This window comes from Larus michahellis, chromosome 4, assembly GCF_964199755.1.
Source record: "Larus michahellis chromosome 4, bLarMic1.1, whole genome shotgun sequence".
NCBI lineage: Eukaryota > Metazoa > Chordata > Aves > Charadriiformes > Laridae > Larus > Larus michahellis.
The window spans coordinates 51,594,383-51,622,197 of NC_133899.1; the positions used below are offsets into that span (position 1 = coordinate 51,594,383).

The following is a 27,815-nucleotide window of genomic DNA, read 5'->3' on the forward strand; positions in this document are numbered from 1 at the left end:
TCTGCAAAATAGTGAAAATACATTATCATGATAGCATGAAACGATAGGGAAGACAGTTACCATGCTAATCTTCAGTCATTCATCATCACTAAACTGCACAGAAGAGAAATAGATAAATCATACATATGTCTAGTTACACAATATATATAGTAGAATCTAGTAGAACAAAAAGACTTTAGCAATACACTTAAATTCTGACAGGGCCTCAGTCACTCCTACTGTTAGGAATGTCATTGATGCCTCTTTTTCATGGGAATTGGACTTGCTGACAGTTTTGTGTAGTGATGGATGATATTTCACCTTATAAAAGGTAAACTTGCTATCACTGCTGTCTACATGGATATCCAGAGATGTGCTATGGCTCCCTCTCGAAGTTATTCGTATACAACCAAACCAGGGTACCAAACATCAGGGCACTTTGTAGCTGCCCTCCTATGGTTTTCAGCATGTAAAGTCCACTGAAGTGAATCAGCACATCGCCTTCCTTGAACGAGGTAACCATTAGCATTTGATCCAAGCATCCAGCCAAAAACTGTGGCTACTTTAGAAGAGAAACTGCTTGTGTACTGGCTATGCTACAACAAAAATATTTTTGCATATTATCTAAATCATATATTTTCATACACATGTACAGCCCAATGAAAAATAACCTGCTGTCCTCTTGTAGCACCCTGCCCTTTCCAGGCAGTGCCACGAGCCAAAAGCTCTCTGGGGTCATGGCTGGTTGAGGTTGCTTTCTCACCGTGGGGTTTCTTTGACCGCCTCGCTCTGCATCCACTGCCCATTTCCACAGCTCCAGTTTCTCACTGTGAATCCACCAATTTTGGGCAGTTGTGTGCTCGTATGTCAGATCTGTAGTCTCTTCCAGCTAAATAAATGGCGGCAGTTCAGCCACTGGCTGTAGCTACCGTCATGAGAAAGAAAAAAGGGCCTCAATGACAGCGGCTGGTGGCACTCCTTGACGAGACTTGGGGCACAAGTGCGCTGGGCAGCCAGCTCGCTCTCGGGCAAGCACCACGACCTGCTTATTTGCCTGAGCTGGAGGCCACTCGGTCGCTCCTCGGGAGGTGGAAGGAAAGAGTTTCGCTACAAACTTCATCCCTCAAAACACCTGCTGGGAGCTGTTTACACGGGCTGGCCCACGCGTCTGCCTGCTCGCCTGCCCTCCCTCCCTCAGGGAAGCCCGGCAGGGCCTGCCGGCGCCACCACAGCCCGCCAGCCGCGGGAAGGTGGTGGGAGGACACGAAAATAGAGCGAAGGGAAAAAAAAAACCAAACCCAGTGGACGGCGACAGGGCCGAGAGCACCGCGCCTCGCCGCCGTCACCCGCCGCCACCTCTGCCCCGCTAACCTCCCTGCTCCGCCCCGCCGGCCACATGCCGGACCTCACCGCCCCTTCCCCTCCTGGGGACTACACCTCCCGGCAGGCGACGCGGCGGGGCGGGGCGGGGCACCGCCGGCGACGTGCAACCCTGCCGGCGGCTCTCCGTGATGCAGCGCCGGGGCCACCACCCCCTTCCCCGGACTACAGCTCCCGGCCTGCCAGCGCCGCCCCGCCTCCCGCCCGCCGCCTTCCCGTCTCCGCCGTGAGAAAATAACCCTGAAGTTGCCCGCGGTCAGCTGATCCCGGCTGACAACGAGGGGAGAGGGCGGAGGGCGGCGGGTCCTGCCCTGCCGGGCGCCTCGCCTGCATGGTCGGGTCGCCGCCCCGGCCTCTGGGGTGGAGAACCGGGACACCCCCCCGGGGCGCGGCGGGGGAGGGGAGGAGGAGGAAGCCGCGGCCGGGACCCGACTCCTTAGTCACCGGGTGCCGGCGGGAGGAAGGGGAAGAACGGTGGCCGCCGGCTGGTAAACAATAGCCCGGCTCGCGGCGCCCCGCCGGCTTTGTTTCCCCGCCCGCCGCCGCCGCTGGGCGGGAGGAAGCCGGGGGGGTTCCCCCGTCCTCCCCTGCTGCTGCTCGGCATCAGAGGGCGCCGCGCTGGGCGCAGCCCCCAGGTAGGTGCGGGAGCGGGCACCGGCCTTACGTAAGGGCGGCCGTGTGGCAGGGGGCCACCCGCCGCCCCCTCCCCCCCCCCAACTCCGAGGCCAGCCCGGGGGCGGCCCAGCCACAAGTGGCGGACGCCGCGGGGCAGCGCTGCCTGGGCCGCCGGCCCCGGCCATCGCTCCCTCCCTCGCAGCCGGTCTGCGAAACCAGAGGGTCAGCCCGGAGCGGGGCGCTGGGGAGGGGGAGGCAGGGCCGGGGCCCCGCGCAGGCGGCGGGCAGCGGGTCGAGACAAAGGCGGCTGGGTGCGCAGGCTGCCCTCAGCCGGCGCTGGCTGCGGGGGCCGGCCTCGGCAGCTGGGGTCCAGGAGGGAGGGAGAGAGGGAAGAAGGGAGGGAGGGAGAGAGGGAAGAAGGGAGGGAGGGAGGAAACCCGTCGTCCGTCAGCCGGGCCGCGGTAGCGATCGTTACCCGGCGCCGCTCGAAGGAGCGCACAAAAGAGAGCGGATTTCTGTTTATCTGGCGGAGCACATCAGGAAATTCCCAGCACATAAATACTGCGAACTCTGAAGGAGGGGCTTAGCCGGGGAGCGAAAGTGGAGAATTTTCTAGTATTGACACAGTCCTCTCTGTGCACGTACATGTATATGCACTTGTGCCTTTTTGATGCCTTTTTTGCCTCTGTGTCACCAACTGTCTCTCTCCGTGCTCTGCTCCAGGGAAATACTTGCCCTGTCTGCTGAAGTACACCAGGCTGGGGGTTTTCCCATCGCTGAAAATACATTGTACAGCTAAGCAGAGAAAGAATGTATACCAGCATTCCGGTATAACAATACATGAAACCAACTACATTGTTTAAGTTTATTTTGGACAAAGGAAACTTCATCTGCGTTTAACAAGACTCTTCGGGGGAGGCAGGTCAGTGTATGAATGTTGTAGAAACATCTATTCATTATTTAAAATTAAGTGTGGACAGAATTCCTGTTGTGTTTCTTTCCCCTGAGAAAATACTAATTTTGCAGCTGACTCTTACAAATACCATTGTTCAAAACAGAAACAGGAGGCAAAAACGTTGCTTTAAAGAAATCTGAAGATGAGCGCCCACACACAAACTGCAGAGAAGGGACAGAACACGACACTCCTGTGCCAGGAAAGCTATGTTTGCAGTGGGACAGATGAAGCAATCTTTGAGTGTGACGAGTGCAGGAGCCTACAGTGCCAGCGTTGTGAAGAAGAGCTGCATCAGCCAGAAAGGTTACGGAACCATGAACGGACCCGTATCAGACCCGGCCATGTCCCGTACTGTGACTCCTGCAAAGGTGCCAATGGGAACATAATGCATGCCAGTATGACAGGCTCGAGGCAGATAGCAGCGGTGAGGTGCCAGGTGTGCAAAATCAACCTCTGCGTGGAGTGTCAGAAGAGAACACATGCTGGGGGGAACAGAAGGAAGCACCCTGTCACCGTGTACCATGCTGGCAAAGCCCAAGAGCAGCAAGAGGAGGAGGGGATGGATGAGGAGACCAAGAGAAGGAAGATGACAGAGAAAGTTGTGAGTTTCCTCTTGGTGGATGAAACTGAGGAGATTCAGGTAAGAACTGCTGTAGTTTGTTTGAACAGGCGAGATCCTTTTGTTTCTATCTTGGTCCCAACAGGCTGTTGTGATGCATGATTAATACTTGAAGTGTAACTGGCAGCAATGGTAACAAAATTAGTTAAGTGGCACCGAGTGAGTATCTTGGGCCAAAAAGACACAGTGCCTTGGAGCGGCCTTGGCCTTGCTCATGAGTTCCTCAAAAGGTCAAGTTCATTAAAACCTTGTGTGTGGCAAGAGCCTCCTCTAAGAGGCTTGGTAAGCGAAGCTGACGAAAGAATTGGCTCTGTACTGAGACACACGCAACTAAGATAAGAGCTGTCTGTGCAGGATGCTGATCATTCCTGAACAAAACTGAACCGAGAGGGTTGCAGTAGATATCCTGCAAATGGGAGTGCTGGCGGCCAATCTCTTACCGTATGACTAGGAGTGGGCACTGTACCAAGCAGTGCTAATGCAAGTCTATAGCCCCCTGCTACCCTCCTTTAGCATCAGTAAATCTATCTGATTTTTAGGAATGGGATAAAGCAGAAATAAGGGTCCAAAGTGTGCCATCCAAGTCCTACTGACACCATGGTTAAGCTATATTGCTGTCACAAATATTATTCCAAGATAACCTTTTGCTGAAAGAGGGGGAAATTGGCCATCAATTTAGGGTAGGCCTGCTGGTAGTAATGATAGAAAGACTAGTTGACTAGGAACAGCTTCTCAGGATGCATTGTTTTAGAGGGTCTAGCATTCAATATATGCAGTTAATTAACTTTTCTGTTGGCCCTTACATTTGGTGAGCATAAGGACTTTACATATGTAAAAACAGCAATGTGTGAAAGTCACAGAGCAGGTTAGTTACACAACTAAAAATTCAGCTTCATCTTCTGTCTTCTAGATTGCATCCTTCGTGTTAAATCTTGTTCAGGAGGCACTTAAAGAAAATGTGTAGTCACCTGAAGACTCAGTATCTTGTTGCTCTAACTTAACATGTTCATGTTACTGGCGGTAAAAAGAATTGTGATGATGTCTTGATTGTTGGTAGATTAGTTATTTGTATCCATCATAGTAACAGTCAACGCATCTACCATGCATTGCAAGGAAATGTGACCCAAGTATCTTTTCTATGCTATAGAAGCACCTATTCTATGCTATAGAAGAGTATGTGTGTATATATGTATGTACACTGTAATTACACTATAGCATAGAATAGATGCAAGATACTTGGATTGCATTTTGGTCAGTTCAGGTGTACTGGCTGACAAATTCTCCTGGCTTTTGGAGTGGAAAAGGAGGAATGGTGCAGTCCTTATGATGCACTGACATTGAAAACACTGCAGGACACCAGTGACTGTAAAATGAGTGACTGAGTTTCAGGTGTAGTAGGAGTCCTAAGTTTGTATGCCTCCCCAAAGCGCACACGCATTTCTTTGAAATGCATGGCAGATGCAACTGTTATTGTAAGATGCAGACTTTTCAATAATCTTCACCAAGACACTATAGCAAGCTCTGAAATGCCTTAGAACAGGGCTGTCCTGTTCTAAGCCGCTTGCTTAGAACAGCAAGCCACGGCTGTGTGTGATTGCACCATTTTAAGTTATCCTTATACTTGTGAATCTGTAAGTCTTATTGAGGCAGACTTTTGGCTGCCTCTTGCAAGCAAGTGCATGGCTATTTAAATGTCATGGGCAATAAAGCCAAGTTCCTTATTGGGAAAGCAATGGTCCTTTATCAGATCATAGCAATTTGATCAGAAGAGGGCTGAAAAAGCTCTCTAAAAATGAGCTTGCTTAACTTCCAAGATGTTGAATCAGAGCTCTTCCATCTGGAGTGGTCTTCTCTTCCTCATAGCTGAATACTTACATGCATCTCACAGCCAGTCTCAAAGCAGTTTGAGAGTTTTCAATTGAAATATTTTCCGGCAGCTGGAACTTAAAGAGAGCTTGCTATTATGGTGATGTTTCTCCTAGTGAGCATGAGGACCTTTATTTAGAGAGGGCTGTCGGATGACTAGCTAGCTCTGAGGACATCTTCTGTAGCATCTTTTGCTCTTGATAATACTGAACAGCTGGTTTAGCTGTAGGAAAGTGATCCTTAGTCTTTTCTTTTGTGCTTGTCATTAGCAAGATTATTTAAACCAACTTTTTGTCCAAAAATGCCAAAACAGTAATAACCTGAAGTGTGGAGATTGGGGGTTTGAGGGTGTGTGACTTTTTAAGTTTGAGCAGACAGAAGGATCTATTAGAATCATGGAGTCCAGCTATCTTTAACCGTCTGTTTTCTGACCTTTGGAACTTGAAGATTGTTGCATTAGTTAGGAAATAAGAGGAAATTGCTGATTTTTCTATTAGTGGAAGAGTCTGCCATAGCAATGTTAAATGCTAGTCCTACAAAATTAGGCAGAACTAGTTATACTACTGAGCAAAAGCGATGGATCCGAGATACTTGGTGATATATACGTGCTTACAAACCTTTAACTTGCAAGAGATTCAAAGAGATGGGAACACAAGGCAAAGAGATTTCTTTTCTGCTTTTGTTTGGAACTTGGAGTTGTTAAGCTCAAGTTGTTTTATTTCATCTCATTGTTCCTGTTGGCTTCTTGGAGGTGGTAGCTCTAACTGAAGGACGTTTATAGCGTGTAAGCAATGACTGAGCTGGTTCCAGAGTCAGAAGAAATGTACATTAATCCATAAGGAGCTGTGCCTGAACAAATTAGTTTAGCTGAGAGGTGGAGATTCTCAGCTTGGGCTCAGCACTGCAGTGATACAGCTATGATAATTCTGAGATCTGCATAATTGTCTTTGTGCCATGTTGCACAGATGTGCTGGCCTGCTCAAAGCTAGTTTGGAGCTTTTTGTGCTTTGTAGACATAACCATAAGCTCGGAAAGCTGAGGACTTCTTGTGCATGTTTCAAATCCACTTAGTCAGGAAAGATCCCATTTTAAACCTGCACTTATGAAGCAGTTGTGTGTTGATGGTAGCTTAAGTTCCTATCTGTGAAATGCAAACTTCTCTGTGATGTTCATCATAACAGCACTATATCTGAGCACCTCAAAAAGAGATTGGTTATCTCATGTTAAGCAAATGCTGCTAAAGGTTAAATCCAGGACTGTGCTCCAAGTCTGTGGAAGAACCAGAGAAGGAGGTTGTTCCTCATGGAGTCCAACCCTACCTGTCTCACACAACACACAGCGTGATGCTTTGTGACTCTTGTGAGTTAGTCCCTGGCCATCTTGACCCAAAGCACAAACTTTCCTTTCCTTCTTCCAGGACTTATCACCCCTCACAAGACCTTACTGACCTCTTCTATGAGAAAACAAATCTTGTCCATGTTTTACAAATGGGCATCACCTGCAGTTTAGATCCCATTCTAGGTCCTTTTTCTCAGGCTGGTTTTTTATGCAGTTTCGCTTTACACAGTATTAAACTTTTGCCCTTATCTATTGTATATCTAAAGCTGAGACTTAATAAAATTGTTCTTGATAACCGCAGCATCTGTTTGTTAATTGGCTCTGACATAGTCTCTCTTCCTTGCTCATCTCTACTGTGAGTGATATTGTGGGGATTACTTCCTCAGCCAGTTGCTTTGGTCTTGTCACTGCTCTCGTCTTCCACATCTCTTTGCCATGTTAGACTCAAACTGTGTGCTGTCTTTTTTTTTATGCATGTAAATCCCTCAACTGAATCTGCTGATCTGCTCTATCAAGATGTCAGCTTTCCTTTCTTATCCCTAACTTGCTGAATTTTCAAACAAGCATCACTGTGCTGTCACTAGTGCTGCCCCTTGCACACAGGAGGCCTTTCCCTTAAGAACTTACAGAATCAATTAACTGATCTTTTTTAAAACTCCCTTATGCTCATGGATCTATTAAGAAAAACACAGCAAAACGCAACAACAAAAACATGAGTCAGGTTAGGATAATTGTTTTGAGTCCTGATATTGTGTCACTCTCTCTTGAACTTTTACACATCTGTCTCTTGTACTTACATTTATGCAGTTTCTGGAACAGTATTATCCATTTTTGCTTTGTCCTTACACACCTTTGCAATGGAGCCCTTCAGCATAAAGGAGAGAGTTAGGAATTGGTTGTACAGTGAACTCTACTACTACTTCTGAGGTGGGGGAAGAAGAAATGCTTAACAACGCATAACAACAATTTGATATTTTTATCTTGGGGAACAGATGTTGAGTTCTTACTATAGGATCAGAACTTGGTTGTAGTGTCACTAGTGGCTTCTACGATAACGCTTTTTCGAAAGGCCTAATGAAGGACTTAGCACATATATTTTATAGAAGCAGAGAAAGCCTTTCATTGACCTCAGAAGTTAGGGGACATGCTTGATTTAGTCTGCCTTAGAGTTCACTGATCTTTGACCAGAAACTATCTCTGTCACAAGGAATTACCCTATCTCTGGGTTGCAAAGAAAAATAAAAGGTACTGACTTTGTAGCCTGTTTTACAAAGGAAATGGGAAGAAAAAAAGCTTTTCCTCTAGCTAGTCACAAAAATAATAATATCCCCAGCAGTATAATTTTATGTGGAAGAAGGAGCATACGTTTATTATTTGGTCTCCCCTGAGATACCCGCTATGAACCCCCTTTCCTCAGTTAGCAGGGTCGTTTTGTTTTGCCAATAGACATCTAATTTCCTAAATCCAGCCCCATTCCTTGAGTTCTTCCTACTCCTGCTAGCAGCGTTAGATATCTAAAGGATTAAGCTCTTCCCCTCAGCAAATACTGAGCAGGATCTATATAATGCTTTACAGTCAGTTTAGATGACACAGAATGACCCATAGCCCTTATTTAAATGCACACCATTTTATACAATCATTAAATAACCATCCTCTAATAGCATAGCAGTCCATGTGTCCTCTTCTGTCCCCTCTTGTTAAAAAATTACAGAATACAGAGTGATACCTCTTTAGGGATGCTAGTTGCTTTGCTTTTCTCACTCCCACTGTAAACCTGATGAAAGTGCTGTGATTTTTGCTTATTACCTACTCATTTGAGCCTGCCCAAAGTCTAGGCACGAGAGAATGGAGAGTCACTAAGAATGCTTTTTCTAGGCAAGTATTCTTTGTCAGTCAATGCAAGCTAAGATCTAAGAGAAGATCACAATCTCTTAAGTCTTAGTGCTTGCCTCTGGTAGAAAAGCATTTGTCTAGCAAATAGTACTAGTTTTTATGTCACTCTTGCTTGATTTGTTATTGGGGGAATATTTTTGTTTTGTGCTTTAGGGCAGTACAGTCAGCTGTAAGTTTCTGGGAATTTTAGTCTGTATCCTGTAAACTGAAGAGTCACAGCTGGTATATTTGCCATGCATGTAAAGGAGGAAGAAGTAGTGTAGAAGGATCCAAGTTTTTTAGGTCAGTGTGATCTGTTGGATCAGGATATGTAATTTTTTTTCCCTCGTCACTGTTGCTGTATTATTGATGAGTTTTCCTCCTCTCTATACTTCAGAGAGGTTTTCTTGCCAAAGTATTTTTTGGGAGTTTGCTGTCCTACACTCCAGGAAGTTTTTCCTTATTACTTGGCTATTTTTCAGTATTCCTCCTATCCCAATCTGTTATCAGTTTTGCAGTTCCCTCTCCTACATTAAAGTGCACTGTTTTTCTGTCCTTGGAATGAAGTAGTAGAAAAACTACTTAGCAATTGCTGGTTGGGAGTGTTCTTTCTTCCACTGGACATATACCAGTATTTTGAAGAATATTTTTAGAAGATGGGGGAGGAGCCATCCATCCAACAAATGCACAGCTCCTTTAACAGTCTCAGACTGACTCCTAGCTGATTTGAACATAGCCACTTCTAAATATTGCTTTTCCCTGGAACTGCTCTTGCACATTCTTCGTGATGCATCTCTCCTGGGGCGTAATTAAAGTCAAATCTCTTGCTTGCTTGCTGTTTCTTTTGTCCATATACTGAAATGAGTGCAGGTGTGGAGGCAAAGGAGAGCATGTCATGGGTGAGAGAAGCTGATGGCAAGCCACTCTGGAATTACCCACTGTTTGATTTGAGGAGTTTCTGAACCAAATAGGGTTGGTGGGGGGGTGTTCTAGTGCTTCCCCTGCTGTACCTCTCTCTGCATTTATCCAGTGAATCCTTTTGGGCTCCTGGGTGCCGCCAGCAGGAGCAGGATGCTAGTGCTTTCAGGTGCATTCAAGAAGGGAAAAGGCACTGGCAGCTTGCTGCCCTCCAGCCCTTCTATCCTTTCCATCTCCTCCACTTTCTCCCTTTTGCAGGGGTCAGGTGTTGCTGCAGTACACCTACTTTTTCTACCTGGGTTGTTAATGCCTTGCTTCAGGATCACGTAAAGGCAGAAGTTTCACAGTCCTTTGCCCTGCCTGTCAAAACACCCTGTAATTGGGAAAATAACCAGAGTAACTATTTTCTAGGAAGACTGGAACTATAATACAAGTAAGTTTGTAAATGCCCCTCTAACAAGGACAGTGGTATGAAGTAGTGTCCACACAGGTAATCTAGTTACCCTTAGTATTGAGGAAGACTAGTACTTACAGCATGAACTTGCTCACTGACTTGCTGTCTTCTGGGCAAGTCTCTTCACCTGGATGTGGTCTTTGCTGCTGCTACAGCTGTGACATTCGGGTGGTAATGGGTAGCTGTGTGGCCAGATTAATGTCTATGGAGAACTTGAAAGGTACTTAGGATATGGAATAATACTTTCTGCTTCATTGTTTACTGTTTTCTTCAGGAGTTAGATGACGCTATTAAATTAGTGTTATTTCTGCAGCAATTGCATTTACCTTGAAGTCTTTATTAATTTTGAGTTCTTTCAAAAGTAGTTTTTCAGCTAGCAAACAGGTTAGTGAGCTGTCTAGTCTTACTTCTGCTTTCAGGAGTTTCATATAACTGATCTGTCATCTACAAAGGTAACTAATTTGATAACAGCAGTAATTCAGTCAATATTGCCTCTTGATTTAGGGAGGAGTCCAATCAAATTGGATTACCTCCCATCCCCTTAAGTTTTTTGTACCACTGTTTTAAAACCTTTGAAATAGGGTCTCTCTCTTTGGGTAGGGTTGTTAAGCAGGATTTAACTCTTATCTGTCCCTTTCAGGAAAGAGTTGTGTAATAGATAGATGTGGGCTTCAGACATGGGCAGCCTCCACCCTTCATTGCAGGGACCTGTGGGTCCTGTTGAGACTCATTCTGTTAGGCTTGTACAAACCTATGAAAATAGAATCCCTGAATTTCTCTGTTAGAGCTGTGGGAAGGAACGGGATAACTTTGGTCTGAAAAAGATACTCAGTTCAGGGATGCAATTTTCATGGGTGTGTACAGAGCCTAATAGAACAAATCTCAACAGAACCCATAGGTGGTACTGCAGTGAAGGCAAGTAAGCAGGTATAAAAATCTTCAGCTTAGAAAACACCCCTAATACAGACGCTTTCCTTTGGTTGAGCCACACCTGCACCCAGTGTGGGGAATAAGACCAAAACTAGCTGACACTGAGGAGGAGTGTTGGAATCTAACATTAAATCCTCAGGGTGTGTCTGTCTGTCCCCCTTCTCTATTTTGCCCTCCCTGCATCCGGTGTCAGGTCACTCAGTTTGGGCTTGAGGCTCTGTAGCGCTCCAATCCTGAGAATGCTGATGTCTGCTGTCAGCTTGTCTGAAGTCTAGGAGATTACTGAGGATAGTAATGATAAGTATATTTAAGTGTTTGCTGGGTCAATGATTAATAACTTACTCCTGAATACCAGACTGTAACTACTGTCATGACATATGCAAGTTTATAAACTAATCCATTGACACAGCCCTTTTGGGAAAACTCTCCCAAGCTACTGTAAAATCTTTACATAGCAACAAGTAACTCTTTGAGCAGTAGAATTAATGAAGTCTAATTTCGGAGATGTCTGGCTCCTGTTATCCAATGCTTATCCACACCGTCTGTCTTTTTGGGTAAGAAGCAGTATGTGTGCTATCATGCAGCAGCCAGCATGCTTACTGGTTAGCAGGTATGGGCATGACTGCTCAGCTTAGTACTGTATCTCGGTGGCTGTGTGGAGTGGACAAGAGACAAGCTTTTTGCTTGGAGAGGTTAGTACAGTCTTTCTCTTCTACTCTGCTGTTTATTGTCATCAAACTTCTAGGAAATTCATGTTTTAGAGGCACTTATTTCTCTGTCAAATATGTCTATGGTTAAGTCATATGTGGAAGACTTGAGTAATGACATAAATGACATTTTCCATAGGAAGTCATGCAGAAGAAAAGGTATAGGAGAAAAACTAAGGTAGGAAACTAGAGCTGCTTGGGCTAAAAAGTCAGCCTTGATTCTTCTTGAGCACCTGCTTATGATCAAAATCGCCTCCTGTTTGGAGGCCTCTAAAAGCTAGGAGGGAGTAATGACCTCCTGAAATCCCTTCCAGCCTGAATTATTCTATGATCTTAGTGGGAACAGGGTTTGAATTTTGATAGTCTAGAGCTCCTCTCATGACTCTACTGACGTCATGGGTTCTATAGCAGAGAGTTTCTCTTCCTCACAGGGAGCTTTTTCTCACTTGGTAGCAAGAAACATTTGTGAACAGAAGTTTCTCCTGGAGCAAAACCAAGGAACTTCCAACTGCTTTTTTTAACCTGTTTTTCCAGCTGCTTTTAACCTGTTGCACTTGAGTTGCTGGGGTAAGCCAGCTGCATTTCGTTGCATTCCTGCACTGCCTTTCCAGGAGCGGTTGAGGAGCTCTGCAGAGATGTGAATTTTGGTGGCAGCACTGTACTCTGGTGCAGGTTATTCTTCTGAGATTTGTCTCATAGGCTGTAGTGAAAGGAAGAAATCTGCTTTATAGGTTTCAATCTTGTTTGTTTTAATGTACATTGAAATTCTGATGTAATGACCTCACGGTAGGAGCTGGAGCTTTAGGTGTGCACCCGTACAAATTTTGTATGAATCTGCCTCAGGATAGGAACTCAGTTTTTTAGAGTTAAAACACAACTGCCAAAATTTAGAAGTTGTGTCATAAAGACCTAGTCTGTGTTGAGGTGGGCAGATCTGACAGATCTGTTTCCAGGTTTAATGATTGATATGATACTTTGTCCTTAAGATCAGTTACCTAAAATTGTCTCAGTTTTGTGTTTTAGAAGTTCAGGGCTGCTTAAAAGGTTGCAGATCTTGTTTTGGCTTGCTTTGCTGTTTCTCCCTCTGATTTCAGCTGTTAGTTTGAATTCTTGTAAGCATTATTTTAAATGTTTTCTAAACTGTGAGCAGAATTGCTTGTATTGCCAGTATTAAGTAATGCTTTAAGGGAAATTAGTATATTTTTTTTCCATTGTTTTGACTGCTTTTACTTGAAGACTGATTTGTTTCAGATGTTTGCAATTTTATGCTGGTGTATATTTGGATAGGCTGTTACAAATCTTGTAGGTTATTTTTCCATTCATTGAAAAGTGTGTTAAATTTGTATCCTCTTTATTGATATAGTGGATGTGTATCAGAAAATATTGTCGTGTGCTGGTTGTCAGACAAGTCTAGTGACTCATAAATTTAATTATTTATATGACAGTATCTTTCTTAATTGCAGAAAATGTATTTATTTTAGTTATTAAAAATACTCTGTTAAAATCAGGTCAAGCAAAGAGTAAGATTTCCAAATGCAACAACAAAAGTACCAATGTAAGTCAAAATGACAGTGTAAGACTAGCAAATGAAGGCACTCTGATGAATACTATGCCAAGCACTCTTGATCTTTGTTTTGAGCTATTGTGTCGTCGTGGCACAGCTCTGCTTTGTGCACTGCTTCCATGAATATTAGCAAACCTTAAAGCGTTCATAAAATGTTTTAAAAGGAGAAAACTGTGGTAAAAATGTCTGATTCTCTTAATGTGTTTGTTTTGCCTGGAGACAGATTTAAAGCTGTACAAGTACAGGTCATTGGAAACTCCGTTCTATTTTATGGGTTTTGTTCCTAAGTTTTTAACATGTTATTGTTTTAATAACAGTGTTTCCAAGAAATTCATAGGCAGGAATGTCATTTTAGCAGTTCTTGTTTCTTGTCTCTTCCTAAACAGTTCTACTTTTATTATGGCTCAGATGTAGGAAACTTGTTATGTTAGGTATAATAGATTTCCAAGTATGGGTGACAAGGAGGCTTCAGATCTAGATGTGTTCCACAGCAGCATGGTATGAATTTTTGTGTCCTCTGTAAAGAGGACTTTAGCTGTAAAGTTCTCTTTTTTTTCCTGCTGAAGACCTTCACTTTCAGTTCAGCTCAGCTTGGGTGGATTGACTGGGGGGGGGACGACTGGATGACAGTTGCTCACAGAAATGTAGTTAAAACTACAAAAGAAAGCTAACCAGGATTCTAACCTATGATGAAGACTATTCTTTCTAGACGGGAATCCTCTTCTAAGAGCTATTACACAAAAGTGTAAATGGCAAAATAAAGAAGGGGCTGGAGAGGTATGCCTCTTCTCTTAGGTTAGACATACAAAGTTTTCATTCTTAATTGATATTGCTATGCAATTTAAGGAAGATTTCATATTTACCCTCTGCTGTTCATGTCAGAGATGTGGAGCTCTTGGGCAACATGGGAGTGGACACACCTATGGAAACATGAGCGCTTTGCACATGCAGCAGAAGGTGGTACCATGCAAATCTCTTTAGAGATGAGAAGCAAAACGGAGAAGTGGGACTTGAGTCCAATGGGGATTAGTATTCACTTATTATACCCACTCTGACTTTAAATGTCTTAAAGGAACTTGCTCAAGGGAAGTAAATTTGACTACTGATAGGGGGATTGCTGTGGATGGTTCTTTGAGAGTATCATCCCTGTGCTCAGTAGTCACTGAAGAAGACAAATGCACAAGAGCAAGGAACATCCAATGACATACAAGCATATTCAACGAAAGGAAGGGGTGTTTTTTTGGTTGTATTAACAGGATGTTGCAGGATCCAGAACTATGACTAGGTTCACAAAGGGGTTAGGCAACCTCCTAGGGGATAGGTCTACTGATTCTTTACCAAACATGAGCATCTAGATGCAACCACGGTTCAGGAAGTCCTTTGACATCTGACCACTGAGAGCTGGTAAAGCATGCTAAGAGACATTTACTTTTTTCATGTTTAAGTTCTTTCTCACCCATTACTGAGTCCTGTGAGACACAGTGTTGGACTAGCTGGACTTGAGTGCATTCTTGTGCTCCTGGGTGACTTGCTTGTCTGAATCACTCCTGAGTTCTGATCTGCAAGGAAGTCTGAAAGACCCTACAGCCTTACAAGTGGGTAACAGCTCAGTGCTTTGGGTGTCTGATTTGATATTCAGCATAACTTTTCTGCTGGAGTGATCTGGATTATTAATCTGCAACCAATTTTTCTTCTGTCTGGCTCAGCAATCCAGCTCTTCTTCCCCCAGTAAGTTGCCCTGTCATCAGCAGTTGTTAAAGTACATTGAATGTGAAAGACGGCTGATGGTGTGGACATTTGCAGTAGCTCAGCCAGGGAGAATTTCAGCTGCAGAGGAGTTTGTGTGAGTTGACTCCTGTTTCTTACTGGTGGGAATGCATTGCAGAGCTATCCTTATCCTTGGGGTCCCTATTGTCCTTTGTGTCTTCCGACATTACTGACTCAGCCCCTTCCACAAACGCTCCCAAACTGGTACCAGAATAATAATGAGTGCTGCCTAAAAGCCCTTAGTTATTAGTTGTCTTGCCAATACTTAAGCAGCTGTTTGAAGACTGGTATTTCTTTATGCTGTCTATGGAATGCATAACCACAGATTCTGGCAAAAAGAGGGCTTGCCACCTTTATATAAGAAGTTTGGGAGGTGGGAGTTAAAACCAAAACAATCTGGAGAATGAATCATCATATTCCTTTTTTGCTTACATACACATGATCAAATTTGTGAATGGTTTCTAGGAGCTATCCCGTGAACCAAGAACTTCCTTTCGTGCCCAGAGACATCTCCAGAGACACTCGGAGAAACTGCATCTGTCATCTAAACTAAATTCCTGATGACAAGCTAATAATCACAGCTACCGAAAAAGCAGACCCTTTCTTCTGCACCTGTAACTTGAGCGTATCTTGATGGTCTCCCACAGACACCAGAAAATGTTCTGTTGAGAGCATTTTGATTTCTGTTTCCTGTTTTCTTCCACACTGTGAGGCTGCCCTAAATGCTTTGAATCCATGAGAAGTTACTGCAGCCCCACAGCCCACAGTTTTTCTTTCTGAACGCTGTTCCTAACCATAATCTGTCACACTGGTTATTTCTTATTTTTTTGGCACACTGTCTGTTTTTTATTTTCCTTCAAAGTCTAGGTACTGCTGATAGATTTGACCAGAGCAAATGGGGCTCGCTGAGCCTTAAACTAATTTGCTGATCTAAGAATAAACTTGTTCAAAGAAACCATTTATTACCTTATGGCCTCTGTGGATTGTGTATTGTGAGACCTTCCAACTGTACTCGTGGTGGGGGGAAAATAGCCAAGGAGCTTCCAGAAGTTAAGCGGCAAGTGAGAGGCCATGGAAGCCCTGCATCTTTCAGCTGATGGGGATTCCTTGAGGAGGGAAGTGTGACGGAGGAGGTGGATTTAATCCTTCCCAAAAAGTGCCTCTGTCACATTCTTCCCTGTCATGTAACACGTGGAAAAAACCTGTTAGAAGAAAAAACAAATGATAAACAACCATTTCCAGAAGCATGAAACCTTTGAAAGCCAAGGCACTATTCTGCAACAAAAGCAAGACAGGCTCTTGTACAGAGCCCTGACCTGTTCCGTTGCTTATTTATCTGTTCCACGTTGCTCTAGTATTTGAACAGAAAATGCCCTATTCTCTAACCTAAATAGCGTGGTGCTTGTCATTTAATTTATGTGAAACCAAAGAGAAGTAACCTGCTGAAGTCTGTCTAGTCTGTTTTGGTTTTCTATGTGTCTATTTTGTTTGTGGGGCTTTTTTTGTTTGTTTGTTTTTTAAATGAAAGCACAATACAGTAAATTATGAAATGGATTATTGAGGTAGTTGTGCCACTTCTGTAAAAGCCAGTTTGACCTGCTTCAACCATCTGACTCCAGTGCATGACTTTGCCACCTTCTTCTCTGCCCGTCCTTCCAGTTGAAGGATCTGTCAGCTGGAGAGCAGTAGGAGTGAGACAGGCTGTGTCTGAGAGCCCCCAGCTGTGGATAGATGCATCACAGCTGCACAGATGAGCTTTTTCTCCCTAAACAGGTGCTCAGCCTCCATGGATGAGGCAAGGTAAGGTGACAAAAGCACTCCCCTGTTTTGCATCTGAATTTGGATGTTTGCCAGGGGACTAATGCTACTGGGAGTGTCTGCCATGCTCTCAGTAGCTGTTCTGGCAGACTTGGAAGTGGGGTTGTGTTCCCTTCTCTGAAAGGACCGCCTCAGGGAATGGGTTGAGGTACACAAGAGGTTTCACTAGATGGTAATCACAGTGAGACATCACTTCCAAACCAGCTACTGGAACAGCCTAAATCCCACTGATGTGTATGCATTACAAAACCGCTTTCTAATATTTTGCTTTGGACTTCTTGGTGCTTCAGAAACTTAGTGATTACTTCCTCTTCAAATTTCCTCTCGTTAATCTGAGGAATCCTGAAGCCAGCTGTGTTTTCAGTCTTGTTTACTCTAATTGCATGGTTATAACTTTTTTTTTTTTTGGAAGGTAAGGAATGAAGAAGACTTTATTAAGAAACTGGACTGCAGTCCTGATCAGCATCTAAAGGTAGTGTCCATCTTTGGGAACACAGGGGATGGCAAGTCTCACACCCTTAACCACACTTTCTTCTATGGCCGGGAAGTCTTCAAGACGTCTCCAGCCCAAGAGTCTTGCACAGTTGGAGTCTGGGCAGCCTACGACCCTGTCCGCAAAGTGGTCGTAATTGATACAGAGGGCCTCCTGGGGGCCACTGTGAACCTGAGCCAGAGAACACGGCTGCTGCTGAAGGTCCTGGCCATCTCTGACCTTGTCATCTACCGTACTCGTGCTGACAGGCTCCACAATGATCTCTTCAAATTCCTTGGTGATGCCTCGGAGGCTTATTTAAAACATTTCACCAAGGAGCTAAAAGCTACCACAGCCCGTTGTGGCCTAGATGTTCCTCTGTCAACTTTGGGTCCAGGTGTCATCATCTTTCACGAGACTGTGTACACCAAGCTACTGGGCTCTGGTGAGTAGGCAGTAAGAAATTGAATTGCAATGTGCTAAATGCTCTCTATAAATTATCAAGTTGCATTGAATATTCAGCATTCTTTGCTACTATGTAAAAGATGTGGTTTGGGTTTTGCTCTCACTTGTTCCAGTCTGGAAGCCAGGCTATGGAAATAGCAGAGCATTCCCTGATGGCTATCTGACTACCCCAGATCAGCTAGAATAATCCTCTTAGCCTGCTGGACATCGGCACTGACTAGTCATGATGTGAGTTCTGCCAGCCATGGGAGGGGTTGTTGTACAAGATCATGAGTATGAGTGATATGTCAGACGAAGGTGAAAACTGAGACACCCCTGGGATTTTGGCAGGTATATGGAGTATCCTGTTGCAAAAAACCTAAAATAAAACTCTATGTAGAAACTAGGATGAGCAAGAGTAATGAAATTGATGAACTGCAATACTTAAAGTACCCTCACCCTATTTTTTTTTTTTAAATTCTGTGGACCAACATTGTTCTGAGGTTGGGATAGAGGTTGTGGTGGCACAGAGCTGATGGTTTGACAACACTTTTCTCTGTGCAAGTATCTGATATGTCTGAAGCAGCAGGCCTGATGCACTATTATTCCCATCACTTTCAGTGTTCTTCATCAGTACTTTTAACTTGTGTCATACTGGATTATGCATATTTAAATTGTGTAATTTATTTGTATATCTGAGTGAAATGCACTGTCCTCTGGAAGTCATGGCACATTTTGGTTTTGACTATACAGGGATCTAAATTTCTTCTCCTGGGCCCATTTTTTTCCATTTTTCAGAAGGCATGATGAAACCTTTCTTCATTCTGTACGTCTCGGATGCTTTGATGAGCAAGAGCCCTAATGAAGGGCCTGCAGCAGTTGAGGCTCAGTCCTACTGTCTGTGAACACCTGGGAGTCTTCTGCTGTGTAATACCACAGCAGCTCCCTGCTGGCCCACATTCTCATTTTGACTTTTCTAACTAGTGATGTGTTGAGCTAATAGAAGCTTCTGGTTATTATTAGGGTGACTTCTTAATTACTTTTAACTTACCTGCCAAGGCAGTTCCTTTTCTTACATATCAATTTGCCGATTAGCAATGCGGTTTCATATAGTTATTGAAATTTGCTGTTTCAGCAAGTTGGATTTAGTGACGCATAATGATAGTTGCACCTATGTGCAAAGTCAGGGTAGTAAAAAAGTTATATTTTTATGATCACTTCTGATGATGGTAGGAATGGGAAGGAAAGCTCTTAGCATGTGGATTTGCAGCAAGCTGTAACCATCTGTCTCAATGGGTAATTGAGATAAGCGTGTTTATGTAGTTTTAGGGCAGGGAAGAAGGGATCTGCCTTATTCTGAAATGTACGGCAGGTGCTTGGAAGCAGACAGAAGAATGTGGTCAGCTGTATGGAGCCTGACCTGATGTGCCCAGTTCTGAAGTGCTTCACTGTGTACGAAGGGTTGATAGAGGCTCGGTCTTCCTTGCTACAGGGTTGGCGTGGAGAATAAGCAGCCCATGTAAAGTTCATGTCCTCCACTTATCAGGTCCTGGGACTAGCTATACTAAGTTATGGTCTGGTGAGAAGAACTAAAAAGTGTGCTGACAAGGAATTTCCTTATGTTGTGTCATAAATTGCTGCTTTTTCTGGATATCTGTATTTCCAAACATAGATGTTTCTGGTTTTACCTATGGAACTTTGTATTAGAATCTAAAGCTGTGTATTAAAAAACAGAGACTGCTTTTGGAAACACGTTATTTCTTTTTCCTTCTTGTACAATATAATGGTAACTGCATTCCAGATGTATTAGAAGTGTTAATTAGGAAAACTAGCGCTGTGTTGTATGTGAAAGCACTGTGCAATTTAAGTATTATTTTAAACAATCAGTTGTTTATACTCTTGTACTGATACTCTTATATATAGATCATCCTTCTGAGGTTCCTGAGAAGCTCATTCAGGATCGGTTTCGGAAGCTAAGCTGTTTTCCTGAGGCTTTCAGCTCAATCCACTACAAGGGAACAAGGACATACAATCCTCCAACAGATTTCTCTGGACTTAGACGAGCTGTGGAGCAGCAGCTGGAGAACAATACCACTCGGTCACCTAGACAGCCTGGGGTTATCTACAAAGCACTAAAAGTAAGTGGAGAAGAGTTCATCACAATCTTGATTTTTATCACTATCGCTAGTAACTATCAGTTGCAGCTAATAAAGGTAGAGCATGTGAACCAGTGACGCAGACTCGCAGATGTCTGGACATAAAGTGAGTCTTCCATGACAATGATGATTTTTGTGTAACAGCCAGATAGGCTGGATAGTTTTTTTTTACTTTAAAACAAACAAACACCTTAGCAAAGATCCTGAAAGGTCAAGAAAAGTTGAAGAGGAAAATGGAACAAAATCAGAAAACTGAGCTGTGAAGAAACTGACTGGGGAAGAAAACAAAAAAAACAGATCTTGTGAGTGACAAGCACTTAATGACAGTGATTTACAAAGAGGAGGCCCAGAAGGAGTTATTAGTGAAATTCCTAAAGACCTGAGGATGGCCTCAGCACAGGGGGAGGGAATGCAACAAGAGACTTGGAGGGAGTTAATGGTTGGCAAAACCTAGCACTTGGGTGTAGTGTAACCCAAGGGCTAGGAGGCAAAAAGGAGGAAGGACATGTGTTAGTAGCTAGGAAACAAGATGGGATCAAGCCAAATGATGTATCATTTCAGAGGTGCAGCATCAGATCACAAGAAGGCTGATGAAAAGGAATTGGAGGTGCAGGAGCAGCTGGTGATTTTTCTTAGAAAGTTCACCTTGCTGGGATGTCAGAGGGGTTTTCAAGTCTTCAAACTTGCAGTCTGTGCTACACATTTCTGCACATTGCTACCACTGGTCACAGCTGTTGGAAGAGATAATTCCAGCTGCTCTGTGTTGGAGGTAACTGAAGCACAGAGGGAAGTATCAGGGTGGCATGTACACAGTTCCTTGCGTTACGGAGCAGAGAGGCAGCAAGGGGAAAACAGCTGGAGTGGTTAATTCCAGTTTAATTTCTAGGACTTTATTGCAAGAATCAAGTAATCCAGTTTCAGATATAGCTGCTAGTATGCTTAAATGCACGTCCAGTAAAGCGCTTGCTGTGTTCAGATCACTACTGACTACAAATTGACATTTTTTGCTTCACTTCCGAAGGACACGAAGCTTGCTAGAGATCTATGTCTACCTCTAACGTTTGAAGCCATAGGCCAGTATCAGTCAAGCTTAAAAGAGATCTTAAAGCTAATTTCCTTGCTGTGAAATCAGATGTCTATGTAGAGATCTTATCTGAGAGAAGCTGTGGTGAGAGATACATGCATGTCTGTGTGTATGTGCAGTAAACCCTTGTTAGACAGCAGATATGCTCCCTCCCCTACTTCCCTGTGAGGGGAAAGGGAGGAGGAGAAAGGCCAGCAGCCACTATAGTAACCTCAGCTGTAGGAAGAGCTTCAGTTTGACCTTATACCTTTGAAGATCTCCATCAAGAAAAACCCTAGCCATCTTTGTTCCAGTGATTACTTTTTTTTTAAGAAAAAAAAAACACCGAAAGAACTGAAAAAGTTATGTGTGCCAAGGCTAAGGACTGACTTAATCTAAGAACAGATGCTCCCAGGAAAGGGAACAAATCTCTTAGTCGCAGTCTTGCAGTTTCACAAGAGAAGAGCAATTGTTCAAGGGGCCAGAGGAAAGCTCAGGGCAGCGCTTTCTGAGCTGAGGGGCAAAGAACATGTCCTCATGTACTATGAGAAATGACTCTGAGTTTCCTTCTGGAGGTTTCCATAACGCAAAGCCCTTTTAGCAAGCACCCTGCTATTTTGGGCATGGGTTGTATGCATAGAGGTGGATGCAATATTCTACCACCCGTTTCTACTATAAAATTCAAAGTAGGGGCAGGAGGAGAGGAGAAGAGTAAGTTTCTTACGAGCATTCAGGTCACTTTACAAGTGCAAGATTGTCTTTGGGCTTGGTTTGTAATCCTTGTCTTTGTTTCCAGGTTAGTAAGACATTACTTGTTAGCTTTGTACTCTCTCTCTCTGCCTCTCCCTCCAGTAGAGGAACCCATGTTTTTGCTTGCAAAAGCTTTCATAAAATTTCTGCATTGCTCTCAGTCCCTTATCAGTTCATTCTTTTCTGTTTCACAGGCTCTAAGCGACCGGTTCAGTGGGGAGATCCCTGATGACCAGATGGCTCACAGCTCTTTCTTTCCAGATGAATATTTCACATGCTCCTCTGTGTGCCTCAGCTGTGGGTAAATAGATGAAAAATGCACCTTCATCTTTCTAGAAGATAGTACTGCCCTGGTCTGCAGCCATAGAACGTAAAGTTTCTGTGACGTCTTGACACCTGACATCACCTGTCATCAGCTAGTACTTCCAGGAAGAATTTGCTTGAAATTCAACTCTTACATGAATTGGACGGCTGTTATTGCCGCAGCCCAGCTGTCTGCATTTCTTTGCCCACTCTATTTTTGTGCATGGCTGCAAACCTGTTCTGCCTATAACTTTTCCCCAATGCACACAGAGCAATAAGAAAGGAGTGTCTAGAGAAATCCCCTGAAACTTCCTGTGATGACTTTTCGTGCTGTTTTTATTACCTAAACATCATGGGCCTAGGCTGTGTTCAGTGACTAGGCAATGACTAGATCTAAGTGGAGCCCCAGGTTTCATTGGAGCTTGGCTCATAGCTTTCTAGGAAGAGCCCAAAGATTGAGCCTGGAAGGGCAGTAGATGGCAGTCAGTGAGCTACTATAGCAGTGTGGTGTTATGGCTGATTATGCTTCTGGGAACTTTTTCTCTCAAGTGTGATATAGTGCTATGTTCCTGCTCTTTTACGTTCATTAGGGAATTTCTAGCAGCTCCTTGCGAAGGCTGCAGTGTTAACTCTGTCCTGGTCAATTTCCAAACTTGGTTAGGCCTTCCTAAAATTCTCTGCGAAATTTAAATTTGCTAAAGTGATCATTTCCTGCGCTGAACCGTTGTGTTGTGCTGCTTTGTACCGTGAAACAGTTGCTACACCTCCTTCCAATGACATAAATGATGTCATCGCCGTATGTACAGTTGTGAAAATGGTTTGGGCTTACAATGCCTGTACAAATGTAGGGTAGTAACATAAATGAACTCTTGGTGACACCTGTCCCGTGTCTAACAGCATCAACTCCTGGTTTGCTTTTGCATAATCAGGTGTGGCTGTAAGAAGAGCATGAACCATGCAAAGGAAGGAGTCCCTCATGAATCCAGAAGTCGATGCAGATATTCTCACCAGTATGATAACAGAGTCTACACGTGCAAAGTGAGTATTGACACGAGGACAAGGTCTGAAGAATGGAGAAGGAAAGGATGGCCCAATAAATGAGGAATATCACAGGCCATGTGCCTGTTTTTTTTGCATTTTTTCAAATGGGAGGGGTGCTCATGGCCTTGACAAGAAAAATTGATCCCCATTGAACTTGTATTTTTGCTTGGAGAGGTCATCACCTCTGCATGCTGTGTCATTTACTAGTTAAATTGTGAACCCAACTGCTGTGGAGAGCACTGTATGCGAATCGTATGCTTTATGTGGCCAAACAGCTGCAAACCTGGAATCTGGGATTCCCAAGTATGCAGTTTTAATTGAGCCTTTGTGTTACAGGCCTGTTACGAACGAGGGATGGAGGTCAGCGTGGTGCCAAAAACCTCTGCTTCCACTGACTCCCCTTGGCTGGGCCTTGCCAAGTATGCCTGGTCAGGGTGAGTACTGCAGCTAAGATCTCTCTGTTGCCTTTACACTGCCTGGTGCACTGGACTTCCAGTATCTCACTGAGGTAAACCGTCTTCCTCTTCTGCAGATATGTGATTGAGTGCCCCAACTGTGGGGTGGTGTACCGCAGCCGACAGTACTGGTTTGGCAACCAAGATCCTGTGAACACTGTAGTGAGGACAGAAATTGAGCATGTCTGGCCAGGGGTAAGTCTGGTTGCTGGATAGTCTTTGTGTATGTGTGCAGCCAGTCACATGTTTATGTTGGTTCTTCTGGACGTTGATGGAGAAAATGGATTGGCTTTCATTACACCTGGTCCCTGTCTCTGCTGTTGAAAAGAACCTTTGCAAGGGCCTTCAGTCATCTTTCAGCTATCTTGAAATGGCTAAGCCGCCAGTTTATGAACACTTTGTGTGAATGATACGCCATTAAAACCTACCCCTGTGTTTCAAAGCAGGGCTGGTGAATTTTTTTCTCCTGATTGTCCTCCAGTTTAACAGAAGCAGTGGGTTGCAGAGCCATCTGCATCTAAAAAAAATGAGGTTTCCCTGCTTTTGTTCTCAAATGAATATCCATTTCATTCCAGACTGATGGATTTCTGAAAGACAACAACAATGCAGCCCAGCGTCTGTTGGATGGGATGAATTTCATGGCACAATCAGTATCTGAACTTAGCCTGGGACCCACAAAAGCTGTGACCTCCTGGTTGACAGACCAGATTGCCCCATCTTACTGGAGACCCAACTCTCAGATCCTGGTAAATAGCAGCTGCTTTGCATAGCTAAAACCCCTTTTCCTCACCCTTTAAAGTAATACAGCATTTTGCATATTGAAAATGCTTCTTGTTTTATTGCAGCAAGCCCTTCTCCTACAATTTTGAGAAAACCGAAATGCTTTCAGCTCTTCCCATTCTTGACTTAGCCAGAGAAAATATAAAGAGAGACTCTGCGTAACCCTGCTAAAGAGACTGTTTCTCCCTATTTTTTGTGAGCTCCTCTCCCAGCAGTATCACAGAAAATCCTGGCTTGCGTGAACTTGCTCTTCAAAGCAAAGAATCAACATCTTAAATGTGGCTACTGCAGTTGATAGTACTATTTTTATAGGTGCAGAGATTAAACTCTAGTTTCGTATCAGATGCAAAGGGCTGGCCCCAACAATTCAACTAAGAAAGGGTTCCCTGTGTCTTGCAGGAAACAGATACTTCTTCAATTAAAACTGTCTTCTGAATTCTTACCCCCAACAAAGATCAAATACCCACCATGGTGTGGCTGTAATTATTTCTGATTGTGAATGAAGGGATCACAGCAATCTGTTGGCTTCACCACTGTACATATTTCTGTCTGAATCACTTCCCTAGGGTAAAGCTGTGGGGCTGGTAGCACCCAAGTCTTGGGTGTAACTGTATTTTTTCACAGTTTCAGTCTGAGTCTTGCCATCCTGGGATTCTGCTCTCTACTTTTCTATTAAGGAAGATCAAACTAACAGTTTTTCTTTCTATGTTGTTCTGATTAGAGTTGTAATAAGTGCAACATGCCTTTTAAAGATAACGACACTAAACATCACTGCCGGGCCTGTGGAGAGGGCTTCTGTGATGGCTGTTCTTCCAAGACCCGTCCAGTGCCTGAACGAGGCTGGGGACCAGCACCAGTGCGCGTGTGTGACAACTGCTATGAAAACAGGGGCATCCAGTTAGGTAATCTTGAGTTGATTGTGACAGAATTATCCTTGGGCAAGCATTAGTCTGAAGTCTTTGTCTCTGGTTTCTGGATCGCAACCATTCTCATTGGGTGTAGATAACGTTGTTCAAACTGGGCTTTGGCACAGAGTTTTTACTAGGGAAGCTCAAGAGCTCAATGTCTTTCGGCAGGAAGATGACCCTTGCAACAAGCTATCAGATATCTGACCCCCTGACAAAATTATTTTCTAATTGGATCTTTTTCTGGCACGTGCTGGTGATGTGGAGCTAGTATCAGAGCAGGGATGCTGCTGCTTCAGCAGACTGTGTATTTTGTCCATTATTGCTGAAATGGAAGTGAAAACTCTGCAATCCAAGATTGGGAATGTGGGAGATAAAGTCTGAGGAGAGGCTCCAAGCTGCCTTTTGGGTTTGCTGCTTGTTTTTGCTAATGTGAATTAACTGAAACTTGGCAGGAATGGCACTGGACTTAGGTGTTGAGCCCTTCACTCTTGTGTTATGCAGATGTGGCTGAGCTGCCTTCAGATGAGGAAGGGGGGACGCTTATTGCCAGGAAGGTGGGGGAAGCTGTGCAGAACACGCTTGGAGCAGTGGTGACAGCCATGGACATTCCCTTAGGTGAGCTCTGTTCGCTTCTGACAGATTTTTTTTTTTTTTTTTATTTTTATGCCTAGAGGCATTTTTGTTTCCACAGAACACAAATTCTGATTAGATTTCAAGAGTTTGTGTGACAGGCTGGCACCTCCACTATGATACTACTGTTGGCTGAGAGTTCTACAGCCCCCTGCACCTCTCTTGCTTGATGTTTCCTCTTGGTTTTCAGCACATTGTTTCTCCAGTTCATACATTCTCTTTTCTCCCTGTTGTGTAAATCTGTTTGCACCGAGCTGTGAGTAACTCGTGCTTCCCTGATGCATCGCTGCAGTGACCTGCCAGTTGGAGTTCCCTAAAGACTGGCCAATTAGAAAGCATTTTATCAGGTTTGGTTTTCTTCCAGAGATGCTGAGTGCCTTTTAAGTGTGTTCATGGATACTGCTGGCACTTGGTACTTCTGCAAGGGAGGGCTGAGAATCTGAAGCTGTCCAGGTTGGTAATGATGGGAGAGTGATCAGTAACGTGACGTTTAATGCTGAGCTTAGTACAGTGAAAGTTTGCTGCTCTTTCATGTGCTGGGTAGCAGTTCAGGTATGTCAGCAAACACTTCGCATTTGAATCTTCTGTTGCTGGACCTGACTTCCTACTCATTGCACAGATCATCGTTCCACTGCCTTACCTACAGCATATGCTGCTGTCACCCTTGTGGGTATTTGTTGTCCGACTCAACGAAAGGCAAGATAAATCCCTCGCTCTGTTCAGATAGCACATGAGTTTCTGAATGCTTGGTTTGGTGACTGTGGTTTTTTTGGACACAGCTGAAACTGAATGTAGGGAAAAGCAAGTGTCTTAACCTCTGGAAGAGTCTGAGTAAGGGAAGATGCCATCATTTAAGGAGAAACCATCTATCCCTTTGAAGAGAGGCAGAACATGGGAGAATGGCAGAATGGCCTAAATGGCTACCCATTGCACTGAAGTATTCTGTCAGTAGGTCATCTTCCCCTTAATGGCAGTGGTATGACTTGCAGTGTGTGATAACTTCCCCTGGAATACATTGACATGCTCATGTTCATCGATAATTTTCTTTTCCCTCTTTCTCATCCCCCCACCTCGCTTCCTCCATAGGTCTGGTAAAAGATGCTGCCCGACCTGCATACTGGGTACCAGACCATGAAATCCTGCATTGCCACAACTGCCGGAAAGAATTCAGTATCAAACTCTCCAAACACCACTGTCGGGCCTGTGGCCAGGGATTCTGTGACGAGTGCTCACACGACCGCAGAGCGGTTCCCTCTCGTGGATGGGATCACCCAGTCCGAGTTTGCTTTAACTGCAATAAAAAGCCTGGTGACCTTTAACCCCCAGGCTCTTCTCCAGATCTTTGCAATTCCTTATGTTCTCAGGGTTACAAATGAAAACATATGGTCTCCCTTTCACCTCTTAACCTGTTGCAGCCAGAGTGCATGTTTCCAGTGTCTGGCCTCCTCTCGTGTTATGTCCATCTTGGAACGCTGGGAATGAGCTTATGTTCAGCCTCTAGGTTTTAATTTCAAATTAACTGGGGAAGGGAGGGAGCTCCCTTGTAAATGAGCAAACCAAAATTCAGTGTATTTTATTCCAATTAAAATATATATATATCTCTATATATATATCTATGTATGTATAATTTAGTATATTAAGAATACGGTTGGCTAATTAAGCTTTGAGTATTCCTAGTTCAAATGATGGATGGTGTTGTTCCTTATTATATTGGATCAGACTTATGGCCTTCTGATTCTTCTTTTGGAACATCTTGCTGATCACAATGTCCTGCGAGGAAGGTTTGGACTCTGTGCTGCCAGGAAATCTCCAGTGTTGATGTGTGAATTACACCTGGTAATTCAACCAACCCTACGTTTGGAGGTGCTGTACTTCTGGCTGTGGAAGATTAAACCGAGATTCATTAGCAAGTTTGTTCGAACTGTGGTATGAGCGGTGGTCTTGCAGTGCAAGAAGTGTCGAGTTGAAATAGACCCCCTGGTAAAGACCAGTAGAGCTCTAAAAGGTAAAGCAAATCATATGGCACAAGGC

General features: G+C 44.0%; 1 protein-coding gene across 3 annotated transcripts; it reads left to right on the forward strand.

Moving 5' to 3' along the window:
- Positions 1-1,616: 1,616 nt before the first annotated feature.
- ZFYVE1 (zinc finger FYVE-type containing 1) lies at positions 1,617-27,251 on the forward strand. 3 transcript variants are annotated; one of them, XM_074584743.1, is made up of 13 exons: positions 1,617-1,994; positions 2,698-2,896; positions 3,033-3,569; positions 17,195-17,699; positions 19,622-19,836; positions 21,862-21,968; positions 22,900-23,008; positions 23,348-23,445; positions 23,544-23,661; positions 24,042-24,212; positions 24,968-25,148; positions 25,656-25,769; positions 26,871-27,251. In XM_074584743.1, exons 3-13 carry the CDS (start codon positions 3,072-3,074, stop codon positions 27,101-27,103), a joined length of 2,349 nt encoding a protein of 782 aa, XP_074440844.1. In that variant the 5' UTR covers positions 1,617-1,994; positions 2,698-2,896; positions 3,033-3,071; the 3' UTR covers positions 27,104-27,251. The 3 variants fall into 3 exon arrangements, with proteins under 3 accessions (XP_074440844.1, XP_074440846.1, XP_074440845.1); XM_074584745.1 differs by lacking the exon at positions 17,195-17,699 and having other exon boundaries at positions 1,632-1,994; XM_074584744.1 differs by lacking the exon at positions 1,617-1,994 and having other exon boundaries at positions 2,811-2,896; positions 3,001-3,569.
- Positions 27,252-27,815: the final 564 nt, after the last annotated feature.

Coding starts and splice junctions, on each gene's coding strand:
- ZFYVE1 (XM_074584743.1), top strand. CDS start 3,072: ATGAGCGCCCACACACAAACTGCAGAGAAGGGACAGAACACGACACTC. Junction 23,446..23,543: donor GCCAAGTATGCCTGGTCAGG/GTGAGTACTGCA, acceptor CCTCTTCTGCAG/ATATGTGATTGAGTGCCCCA. Junction 25,149..25,655: donor AAACAGGGGCATCCAGTTAG/GTAATCTTGAGT, acceptor TGTGTTATGCAG/ATGTGGCTGAGCTGCCTTCA.